Below are 13,120 nucleotides of genomic sequence, written 5' to 3'. Positions count from 1 at the left end.
ATCAAGAATACTTGAAAAGAGAACAAAATCTATCTTGCGCGACGTCGAACCTAGGCTACTCGAGTAAATAATTGACGCGAACGTAAATTCGCAAAACTCGGTCTGCAATAACTTTACGTTTAGTGTTACTCAACGAGGTAAAGCACCATAAATAATAAGACTACTTTTTAGTTAGTTTTTTTCCCCCCCCATAAAGAAAAAGTCAACATTTTTTAAGTAGTGCTTATGTAAAGGAAGTGCAATACCTACTGCATGCATTACATAAATAAATTTACATTAGCTTCCACGTAAAAATAAAATTAAAATCGCATAACTTAAAATAGCTTTTTTTTCATATATTTCTATTCGTATCAGATTGTCTTAATTAATTTCTGGATCGACTTTGCAATCTTTTTTAGTTTTTACTACAATTAAATCTTTTTTAATTGTCTGCTTTAAGACTTGTTTGCTAATTAGATTTGAAATTTAATTTTAACATTAAAATAAAAGTTCTTATATTTATAAAATAATTAAAAAAAAAATAGAGCAACGATACCAAAATAAAGTTTTAAACAAATTTTCAACGAAATTAACTTTACAGAAAATATAAATCACGAGTAAGTGCCGAGATAATTGAAAGCGGCCAATTACGTGCGCTTGTAAAACTTTGGTGGCGCAAAATTTCTATTTTAAAGATACTTTTTTTGAATAATTAAATTGCGACACAGTGAAGCTAAAAATGCCTACAATTAACTCGAGCGGACATGAAAAGTGCGATGGTGCTTACAGCGGAACGTGTATAACATTATCCGGCTTCGCTATTTTATCTTCACCGTGACGTACTTTTCTGTTGCATTTTATAGATTTTCCAACGTTACACATATATCATACGTACGCTTAAATTATATTAAAATAATTTTTTAATTATTTAAATACATTCATAAAACGCACTGCCAACTTTTAAACTTCTAAATATAGAAGTCTTTTCGTCGAAACTTATAAGCGAAAAAAGACCGAAGGAAAAAAAAGAAAAAAAAAAAAGAGACAATGGTTCGGTGATGTCGTCATTCTATTGAAATCGTCGGGGCGATCATCCTCCAACTTGACATAAATTCTCCTATAGAGCTTGTACTATTTTTGATTCTGCCGAAGCGCGAATAACAGTCGGAGAGGATGAATGAAAACGGGCGATGCTGAAAGTAAAAATGATGTTTGACGAGAATCTAAATACGACTATAATATTGATGGAATATAAAATCCTCGCGATTTAAAAGAACTACTGTGTCCGTGAAGTCTCGCACAAAAGCGTTGGATGAGTTTAACTGAATAGAAATTCCACGTTTCTGCAAAGTAGGTACCGTACGTATTTGAGGTAAACGCTTAATCTTCGCGGGATTTTTTTTTTCTTTTTTTTTTTTGCGCAAGCAGGTGTACACGTTGTATTGAATATCCAGTTAAGAAACTACAAATCGGTAAATTTAATCTGCAAATTATCGTTTTATCGACATTATCATATTTTTTTCAACACGCGATACCGCAGTATCTCCGCAGCGAACATAAATTGAAATCGTTTCCCTGTACTTTTTCCTTGAACTCGTTGCAATAGCCGGTGATACTCCGGCAAAGACGACGGACGCATACGTAACGCCATTCCTGTAGTTGCATCGTAAAATCGGTCCAGTGCACCCTTCTCTATGAAATTTTCAGCTAGCCCATCCCAGTTTTATCCAATAAAAGAAAGAAGTGCACATCTCTTAAAAAATGGCTTCTAAAAACAATACTTATCCCGGGTAGTTTCATAAAATACGTACGGTATACGACGCCGCGCGTTAAATCTCTTACAGGAAAATAAATATGAACCGTTACGAATATCTTTTAGAGGAGAAAATTTTCTTAAGGTCACGGCGTATGACCCTGAAGAGTAGCTGGATCGTGTGCCGCGATCGGTGGCGTGTGTCGTAATTACATTAGTTGCGAGAGCTTAATTGTAGCAATCGGTGACTGTATTACGTTACTATCGAACCCACGGATCTACGCAAACGCGTGATTTCGATCGCGCCTTATCAACTAAGTACGATCCGTGCGGGTTTCAAGTTTCCGTATCCACGTGCCTCTCGAAGTAGCCTTGGCAGCGGTCGTCGTTGACGAGAATTCGTGTCTCGACGCACATTAAGAAACGCGACAACACGCGATCCGCGCGTCCCGGCGATAAATCATTCGTAATCGTTGCAGTTTTACGGCGGTGGGACAGGAGGTATCCGCGGAGAGGTACTGCGTGCCGTCCCCGATAAAGGAGTCTTTGGGAAAAGTCTTTGCGAGGGGACGACGTCGCGTGCGACGAAAATTCCTGTACCATGAAAAGCGACGAATTTAGAAGCCCGCGATATAGTTGGTCCGATCGAAATCGAGCGGAATGCGGCACGAGGGAAGTTGAAACTGATACATATAAAATTTTTTTATGTACAATTTATTCTTGGACTTTGTGTTTAAGGTCGAAAATCGTATGAGATTTACTCGCGCTAATTATTATCTCGAAAATGTTGCAGCAATATATTTCCACGTAGTAGGAATTTTTTTTTTAATCTGGTTTATTTTGTAGAGCGATTGCTGTTTTGGCGATTTTATGCTACATTTATTTGACTCTGGCGACGTAGATTTCGGTATCCCCTTTATGGTCACGATGTATTAAATTGAGTACAAGCGTTGCTGCGCAGAAAAGAACTGCATTCGAATTGGAACGTCGTCTCGATTCTCGTACAATTCACAAACGTGTGGCTCCGTCGTCGTAATAACGTGTTGGACACAAAAGAATGTGGTAACCATAGTTTTCGATGCTGGAGCTTCTCGCTGCGCGATCGACTTTTACCTCGTGACTTAATGTCTTCTTATTTTTGAGCTATTCCTTTCCGCGTGATGAAAAATTGTGTCGCGATGGTGGATATAGAGCTTAATAAATCAGAGAAAAATGTGGTACTTGGAGTAAAGCTTTTTAAATTCCCTACATACAGCTAATTTCTGTTTTATACAAACATCGTTATTACTTTTATGAAAATGTCGAAATATGGTTTTAACGAATTAATTATTAACAAATAATTACACGTAAAGAAATAGTGTTTTACTGCGATTATTATAATATGAATCGACGCCGAGCAATTATGGGAGGCAATTGAACGTATTAAAGGCTGATCATATACATGAAAAATTAATTATTCATTTATTACGTATAATATATGTACGTAATGAAATAATCTGGCAAAAATGTCGGTTAATTTCATAATCTCGCGGAAGACTTAATACTCATCAAATATGTATAATCCGCCGCCACAGTGATATAGTATATCACCGTTTTCTCTGTTCCCCAAGTTTCGAGCACAATAATTCATGCAAGGAACATATATAGTTACTTTCCAAATTAAACAACATATATCACAGGATATCATGTTTCATACCAGTCATGTATCCGCTCTAATGTTAAATGTTGCTTTCATTATTATCTACAATTTTCTCCATTACATCTTACGGAACTCTTTTATTAAACACAACTAGGTAGAGTTGGAAATTATTAAAAAACTTTTTATATTTATGATATCACATTTAATTTAAGAAATAAAGTAAAATACACATTTTGCGTGTCACTACAATCTATATGATTGCTTTGTAAAACACATGCTATACGTAAAATAATATGTTTTACAAAATCCGCATTATGCTAATAGAAAGTACAATTATGACGCATTGCGTTTGTGAGAGGACGCGATAATAAGCCACTAACATGTTTTAACGTAACCACTTTTCGTATTCTCAAAACGTAATAATAATAAAAAAAAAAAAAATTGTTTAACAAGCCTATACATATAAATAGAAGTGCATGAAAATTGATATTTCGTATATAATTATATTTTAAAATACAGGTAAACTTATTTCCGGTACATGACAAAGGTCTTTCGAATAAAAATACGGATGAATAAAAATGTCGATATTTATTCATAGACTTAAGATTATTTATTTATGAATAAAATTTTCCATTTATAGTTAAAATACCCTTTCGGATATATAAAAATTTTATCACGCGCAATATCCTACGGGTATTGAACAATTCATTTGCGGGAGGTGTCACGATTACTGTGTCAAGTCCATCTTGATACCGGAATCGTAAAGACTTTAGTGTTTGAGAACCTCGGACGCGGACGGTGGCTTGTCCAGCTCAATGCAAAAACTCGACTGTTGTATGTTAAGACCAACTGTAAGCGCATGCAAGTATACTGGCTGCACCTTGACCCGATCTAACTTGAGTCGCGAGAGTTACTCGCGTGCGAATCAAGATTAAGTAAGGTCGGCCTGACCTTACTTGCTGCCGACCATCAGACACGATCACCACGTGCGTAATCGTTTTCTGAAGGGGTAGAATTTGCCGTCTCTTTTAACTTAATCAGCTAATGAGACTCTCGTAAATTTTTTTTTTTGCATAATAAAGAATCGGAAACGGTTTGACGCACTTTTTAAATGATTGCAGGGTATTAAATTTAGAAGCATGTTATAAACGATCAACACTTTTAGTCATGCACGGTTCTTTGATACCCCCGACATTGATTATATATTTATTTGTACTGAAATAACGCTTATATAAGACAGTTTCACTTATTAACTTGATTTATTCTCGGATAAGACGTCCCGAAGTTTAAAGTTCGAATAACGTGCCGCGTTAAAATTATAATAGAAAGGTAAATCCATCGAGAGATTAGTTTGGCAAGTTGGTGCTTTTTATGTTTGTTTAAAGTATAGATAGATTATCTGGTTAGTAAATCACGGTAGTGTGATAACGCTACCGTTATAGAAAACATGAAATCAGGCTTTCGTGAGTAGCGAAGCTCGACATTTTTCCTACGCGAGAACACTCGACATTTCTACGCGATAAATATCCCATGTGTTAAGTACGAAGAAATCACGTGGGAAAAAACTGTATGACAAGTTTAACTGTCCGATTCTTCTGAATTTCCTAAGGGACAATACGTCGCGGAGAAAAAGTATATTACACGCTGTAAAATAATAGTAATGAAAATTTATAAATTAAAATAAAAATTAAGCTGATATCTACTTTCGCGGCTCACGAAGCACGTCTCCTTCACTTTTTAGATCTTATAATGCTCGATTGACTTCAGGCTTATTACTGGGATTTTGTTAGGATTCATCTTAAAGCTCGCAGAGTATTTATTTTCGTGAAATCCAATATGTATTACGACACGTCATCGTGCCGACAAATTTGTGCATGCAATTTTTATATTTTTCTTTCATTACTTTTATTTTTTTTTTACGATTTATTTTCTGTCACGTTAATTAAAACGGATAATATTTCCTCCGCATGTTTTATAAATGAATACTTTGTAATATATTTATTTAGTTATATTACATAAACGAATATTCTTTTCACCACGTTGTACAGAAAAATAAAAAAGAAAAACAAATGTAGCAATCGGTTTCAGTAAAACACCTTAGTAAGCCGTCTTATTTAAAAGGAATAAAATTTGTGTGTTTTTATCGAGATATGCGTGTTCAGATTTGAACAGGGTAACGGGCTGTCGCAGGACATAAATCATCTTCAAATTTACAAGAAGGTTACACCGAAAGTCGTAAATTAATACAAGTAAAGATTAATAACACGCAGTATGGAAATTTTTCTACTTGTTATGTGATTATCTCGGAAAATTATGGAGAACGCTCTATTTCTATCTTATATTTATCAAGTAACGGCGAAAGAAACTTGGAAGTCAAATACTTTTAGACAGCGAGTTCTACGAGAATAGATTGATCTCGTGATAAACTCTCTTTTGTCATTTAAATAAATCACGGAAATCATCGGTCGCGGGCATACAGCACATTGCTCGAAGCCAATAGACTCTTCGAAGCGCGCCCTTGTGCCGTTACTTTTTTAATTCTTCGAAAACTCCTTCGTCCTGAAATTTATTTCGTGCTAGAAAGTTGCTCGACGCGACGGCGTCGGAGTTTTGAACCACTATCCGCCCGTAATCTAAATCTTTTTAATGCGTTTCATCGATCCGCCTGGTCCGAAGTGGTTCACAGCGAACTCTTCAATTCTTTTCGGCGTATCATTCGTCTCAATTAACTTCCTCCCGGGATCGTAGCAGCATTAATTGGTTTGAAACCGTCCGCCGTAGTTCCGTAATTTTTCTGCGCTCCATTCCTCTTTGTTTCTCTCTTTCTCTCTTCCTTTCTCTGTCGTTCTTCCGAAAATAAAACGTTTTGATACGATAAGGACTAAAAATTTTACACCTTGTCGAATGTAATTGAAACAGAATTGTTGGTACCGAAAATAAAATACGATACGGCTGTAAATAGAAAAAAGTGATATTGTATTTTATCTTATATTTTACTAATAAGATTTTATAATTTTTCCGTATGCAAAGCATTTAATAAATGCTGAATTGCGTTTATCATATCGCGTGAAAGTTACTTCCATCGTAAGGTTCAATTATAACTATGTTGAGAATCTGATCGATCGATTGTAAGATTACATGCCACCCTTTTGATTTATCGTTTTATTTGATTTGGTGTATTTCTTATTTTTTTTTTTTTTTTAATGTGTAAATCTTCTTTATACTCGTGAAAAATATTACAAAAATTTATATGATTGTATTAATTTATACACACATGTAATTCTTGCTTTTTCTGCTTTCACCTTTATTTTTTCCATCTTAACTCAATGTTTAAACGAAAGATATGGTTCTACGGAAAAAAGGAAATGTCGGTTGCATTTCATTGGCCTCTAAGTAGAAAAGTCCATTAAAAGCATTCCCGATTCGCGTCCGTGACTTGCGTCGACGTTTACGTGGATGACGCAACGTCACAACTGCAGAAGGAAAGACCACATTCGTTCCATTACGAATATTTTTCATCATTTTTGAAGGTCTTTCAAAGTAAATTTCGATCGATCTAAACATAGTGCTCGTTAACGCGAATACTTATAATTCGAAGCGGAACAACGTAAAATTTTATATTAATGCTTTGATAAGTTACGCCAATTTCTTGAGTAATTAATAATAATAAAAATTTGCTCGTTGATGGCGATCTGAGTTTGCAATGTCGAAATTTATCGCGTACAACTGCGAACATGTGTCCTCATGTTTAATGCATAACAAATCTTTTGCGATAATCCCGAATCTGCCTTTTCCTTTATTTTGAAGTAATGATGATTCGCATGCTCACCGACGGCACGACTATCGATCACACAAGATGATTAAGTAGAAACTTAACTGAAGTTGTATAAGATAGCATTGCGTCTTTTGTACCATCAAGGAAAAGCTTAAATACAGTTTATAAATTGTAGTTAAAAATAATTGGACTCGCCGATGTTAAAAAAGAGAGGGAGAGAGAGTGAGAGAAAAGAAAAGAGGGAATATAATTAAAAAAAAGGTATAATTTCTTCAGGCATATTTTTGTGCATATGTTTTAGTTAAATTATTTAGACTTAAATATACATAACTAGAAGTTCTATCGCCTTGTAGCTTTGCTTTCGCAAGCCGAAAGAAAATATTTGTTGCGCGACAATAAAACATAACGACGTAACTAGCGGTAATTAATTATCAGTCGACGACGAAAAGCGATCTATCACCGGTAGTCCGTAATTGCAATGAACCACGGTTATTTCCGCTATTTTGAAAGAATTCACGGTAATAAATTGGGATCTTTGGGTTTCATTGTAAAACTTTTTAACTGAAAGGGGCAAATTTTAAAGAAGAAGTACCATTGTTAGAAACAGGATTTACTTTATGAATAAAGTTATGCGATAACTTTAATAATAACCTTTGAAAAATTGTTTAATAATTATTATTTAAAGCCTACGTTAACGCAACTAAATTCAATAAGAAACAGAGTAGCGGCGAGAGGAAGAGGAGCAAAGCGTTGATATTACAAGGAGCCACTTTTAATCGAGGAGGCACTTTTACCCTCTCGAAAGCACTCCATAGAATCGTTGAAAACTTCGACCAATTCATATTACGGATGTTGCAGGCATACCTGCTACATTACACGATTACACGTATTCACCTACATTCATCCACACATTCACATTCTACGCCTCACATTTGTGCACAGAAGAATAGCACGTACTATTTTAAAACGCATATAATGCAACAGGATTTCCTTTAGAAATTCTGTGTTGAGAAAAGTGCATCTGCCTCCCTGTGAGAGACTACGGAGAGAATAGTAACGGTAGACAGAACTGTAGCTTTAAACGAAAAAAAAAAAAAAAAAGAAAAAAAAAGAACATTTCAATAAGTTTATGTAGCTACCACTTAATCGGCTTGTTTTAAAATTATTTTGAGCCGTAGTATGCAATACTTATTATCGATTATAAAGTTCGAATATAAGACTTTCGCCGTATTGAAGCACAAGTATTGTTTATCGTGTACCATTGCGACGATCTCAACGATTGTTAGCGAATGAGTACCTATTCGTGCCCTCCATAGCTAGATTGTTAGACGATCGTTTTCGTTTAAGATTTAAGAGATACTTGGTAAACGAAGTCGGTGAAATAACGATCGCGTCCTCCGCTTATTGTTGTCACAACTCTTCTTGCAGCGCTCTCGAATTCCTGTGTCGCGATATTACGGCGCTCGGGCGTACGATGCTTTTAAATTTTACAAACGTCCTTCGCACATTTTTATCGCATTAAATAAACGTTTGCGAGACTTGGATATCCTAATCGTTAGCGCCCACAACATTCTTTACTGGGGATTTGTAAAAGAATTGTTTTCCGTTGAACGCGCCTATTGTTATCACGATAATAAATATGTGAATACAATTATTACTAACATTAGCCACAATAATGATTTAACGGTAATTACGATGCAATAAGCTATTATAAATTATTGTGCTGCAAATCTCGATGCGATAATTAATTTCGATCGCCGCAGGTCATAGCTCTATTATTCACATGTAATAAAATAAGATTTTTTAATTTAATTTTGCATGATGTGAACGGAGAATGTGCGTTTCTCCCCCGTCATTTATGAAATATATTTATGGGCACCTATTGTCATTGGCGAGCAAATTGAACGCTAATTAAATACGACGACTAATTGGATAAGTACGATAAAACATGACTTGGTTTAAATTCTTCGTTCTATTTTCTTTTCGCGAGACTGCGTTATTATGGGCCCAAACACGCTGTATCTCCATTGTTAATTTTCGCTTATAATTTATCGAGAAACTTTAAATGAACTCTGGTGCACGTTAAAAAAATTGGGACATCCATTAGCCAAGTAATGTAGATTTATACGAGACAGAGAGAAAGAGAGGAGAAGGAACAAAAAGACAGATCTACTCTACTGCGAAATATCTTGCAACGGTTCAATATTAATACTGAAAATATGTGCATTAGTATAATTGCAAGTTATAGATATATTTATATCCAAATGAAAAGAAAGATGTAATAAATAAATTCATATAAAGATGGTATGATATAAGTAGCTAATCGAAGACGATAATGCTTTTTTTTTTAAAGCAAGAAAAAAATTCATATTTATAAATTATATTGCTATGCAGAAAAATAATGTTCTTAATAAATGGTATTTTTTTTTACAGCCGACAGCAGTTTCCTACTAGCAAACGCCCAGATCGTCGACTTCCCGATAGTTTATTGTAACGAGAGTTTCGTCAAGATCTCCGGTTACAATCGTGCCGAGGTACGTGTACGTTATTTGATATTACTGATATTTGGTTTGTTCTTTCCTCTTTACAGCGATACCACTATGATAGCACTTTCGTATAATTGTATTTACTCGACGCAATCGCATAACTCACGAAGTACATTTCACGCATAAATTAACACATCGCATTGACTATTTTAAATTAATTAATTAATTAGATGTTGTGCCAAGTGTCACAGATGTATTTAATTTATTACGTACACGCATACATAGACTTTATTCAACCGCCAATTATCTGAACATGGGTTATGCGGGGCGTCATGCTTTTTCAGCAGCTTGAACATTTAAATAAGAATATCGTACAACAATTTACATACTAAAATTATTAAATTATATTAAAAATACGTCGTTTTACTTATATCAATTTGTTTTATACCGGTGATATTATACATCTCTCAAAGCTTTGTGCGGATAATCGGTAGCAAATGTATTACTTCTCAGCTTGATTAATTTACAGCTTTATTAATTTGAATTTGAAAATTATTATTATGTATTAACTTTGTACATTATTATTTTATACCATTTTGCAACGTCATTTCTTTTGAATTATTTTTAATTTTATTATCACGTAAATGGAATTAACAGAACTTGTCGTTGCATAATTGTATTGGTTTCTCTAGGTTTGTTTTTTGCTTTTTCGTTTTCTTTTAATAATCTCGTAAATGTTTTATTTTTCTTCCAATATTCCGAAATATTTCTCGACGTTTACTCGACTGAACGTGACTCAGCTCTAGTTGAACTCTCAACCGAAGTGCCAGCGTAGCAGAAGTACTGACCACTCTCGTTTCTGCAAGACTCTCAGTGTTCCGATTCTATTGTTTGAAAAGATACATGGATCTGGGCTTCACAAACTCCATTACTGAAAATCGGATCAAAGATATTTTCGGTGATTTATTTACAGCTGAAAAAATGAAAGTAATCCCGAGTGAAAAATTGAGTCTGACCGTTGTCTAAAAACTAGCTAGCAAATCCGTGACTGTTGTCTCGTGGTTGTCTAGCAAAACTGTCTAGTACAGAGCCAGAAATGTGACGCTCAAAACGTTTAGATATCAAGCTTTTCGAGCTCGTTATTAGTTAGTAATAATTATCTAGTGCCAAGTACGTTTCGAGTGTTACATTTCTGGCTTAGTACTCGACAGTTTTGCTAGACATCCACGAGATGAACGACGAGTTGGCTAGCTAATTATTAGGTAACGGTGGGAATCAATTTCCACTCGGGTAACCGTAAAATCAGAATAGTCGAGTGAATTTCCACTCGGATTGACGGCGAAGAATGGTCATGTTACGCATTTTTGAGCCCATGTATATTTTTCAACGAATATATATAATTATTATTTTACATTAAAGAAACATATGATTTTAAATGCAAAAACTTTGATCGACTGAATGGAGAGTGGCAAGTTTTTTTTTCTTTTTTTTATAATGATTTCTCTTCTTGTTAAAAAATAATAATTCTACTTAATAATGTGGAGAGAAAAAACCGCTGCATTTGTGACCTTTCGTTTGTAAACTGTCTCAATTCTGCCCACGTAGCCACGCAGTTTTATCAAGGAAAATTATGACTTTAATCTTATTACAGTTATTACCTTTAACAGCCTCAAAGGCGTAATCGGGTTAATATATAATCAGGCAATCATAAAATTCTTCTTTTTATTTGGAAAATCCGCTTTTTCAAGTTCTGCTTCGAAAAGCGGGCTTCTGTGTTCACGTCAATCAACAATATTACGTCCATGTGTTTCTGCCTGTCCATTTTTAAAAGTGTATATTTTTCTTTCTTTTTATTGTGCGGAAAACATAAAAAAATGCAACTAACACAATAGGTCCGTCGTTGCATACGGGAAATGTGCACTATTTCGTACCGTTTTATCACGCATCTGCATGCTACAAATATTGAAACGTCAGATACGAACGAAATATATTTCGATAACGTTAAAATAAATCTTTTTAGTAATCATGTGTAGTTTAAAAAAAAAAGATATTGGCAGCACGTTAAAAAATCGTAGAAGATTCCTACTTTTCTGTTATAAATTTTTCTTTACATGTCAAACAGATATTCCTTTTTTTTTCGAATGCCGTACCTTTTGCAAGATTTCGTGTCCAATTAAAAGTACGCGCTTTGTGGCGATTGCGGATTTCGTCGGGAATTGAAGTTATATTTCGTTCCTGTTGCGTTTGCGAATCGCAGGGATTTAAAGGTCAGCACTACGGGATTAATAAATCTGCTTCGAGGTCGAAAAACACGGTATCACCTATGTTCGATATCCTGTACGAGTGGCACAAGCTGTTTCTCGCTTTCGTCGGCATTTGATAACGTATCGGGTCAACTTTTATCGACGTTATCGATCCACGAGATCGCTATTTAAAGAAACACTTTATTCACAAGTCTGCTTCTGTTTACAACGTTTAATATACAATCGAAAGTGTTGCATTATGCATTATATGTCTTCATACACAAGTTTTAGTTTGAAAATACAATTTGCCCGCATTATCAGTTTACAATATTGCCCGATTGATTGTTTCTCTTTTTTTTTCTTTTTCTCTTTTTTTTTTTATCATTCGTAAATCGTGTCGCGTTTATCATGTCCGCGCGTACACCTTACAATTACATGGCTGTAGTGTGATAACGTAGCGCCGCAACAATGAGCTGTAGTAAATACTTCATGTGTCCTCTTTATACTTTCCAGGTTATGCAAAAGTCATGCCGCTGCGGATTCATGTATGGAGAGCTAACGGACAAGGAAACGATCGCCAGAATTGAGGAGTGCCTCGAGGGTCAAATTCACGATCAATTCGAGATCTTGTTATACAAGAAGACCAGTGAGTCATTATCTATACCCTCTTCCGCATGCAAGGGCTTAAATGTGGCGTTCGTGGCTTTTTACGAGTATCGACGGTTTTCGTCGTAGCGTTCTCGGCATTTGATATGCAAAAAAGAATAACAGTTCCATCGCAAACGTAGGACAATTCCACGGAACGTGAGAAATTATTCGCCGATGATTTATTTAAGCCGGATAAATTACTCGCGTGATGTTATTACCGTGGAATGCAATTTTTTTTTTTTTTTTTCTATTTTTTGCGTTCGCACGTCGCGACGAAATCGATGCCGAGTACGTTCTTCTTCATGTGTTTATCACGCAGGATAATTGGATGGCCGTGCAAAAAGGTGGCTCGAATTGAGGAGAGAAAAACTCCACGTGGAATCTCGGCCAGAAAGTTATTGCACGAAATTTGCATGCGCGTGTTTATCGGACCGGCATCTAGTTTCCTATTGCGCCACCATGCATTTTATGTATTGTGCACGGTGCGGAAACGTTAGAGGTACCCGGCAATCAGCCGAGTCTATGTATTTAATGGAAAACAAAACGCCACCGGTTAACGTAGAGGAACCGACGTTTTGCCAGCATAACAGCGTCGTT

General features: G+C 35.4%; 1 protein-coding gene across 2 annotated transcripts in view; it reads left to right on the top strand.

Annotated features, from left to right (window-relative positions):
* Positions 1-13,120, top strand: part of Eag (ether a go-go) — a 51,360-nt gene that overhangs the window by 16,638 nt on the left and 21,602 nt on the right. For both annotated transcript variants that reach the window (XM_070663198.1, XM_070663197.1), the window contains exons 3-4: positions 9,580-9,680; positions 12,389-12,521. In XM_070663198.1, coding sequence (XP_070519299.1) covers positions 9,580-9,680; positions 12,389-12,521 — 234 coding nt within the window. The remainder of the gene's footprint in view (positions 1-9,579; positions 9,681-12,388; positions 12,522-13,120) is intronic.

This window comes from Cardiocondyla obscurior, linkage group LG11 (genome assembly GCF_019399895.1).
Source record: "Cardiocondyla obscurior isolate alpha-2009 linkage group LG11, Cobs3.1, whole genome shotgun sequence".
NCBI lineage: Eukaryota > Metazoa > Arthropoda > Insecta > Hymenoptera > Formicidae > Cardiocondyla > Cardiocondyla obscurior.
Note: the sequence above shows the minus strand (reverse complement) of the source record. Positions and strands in the feature narration are given on the sequence as shown.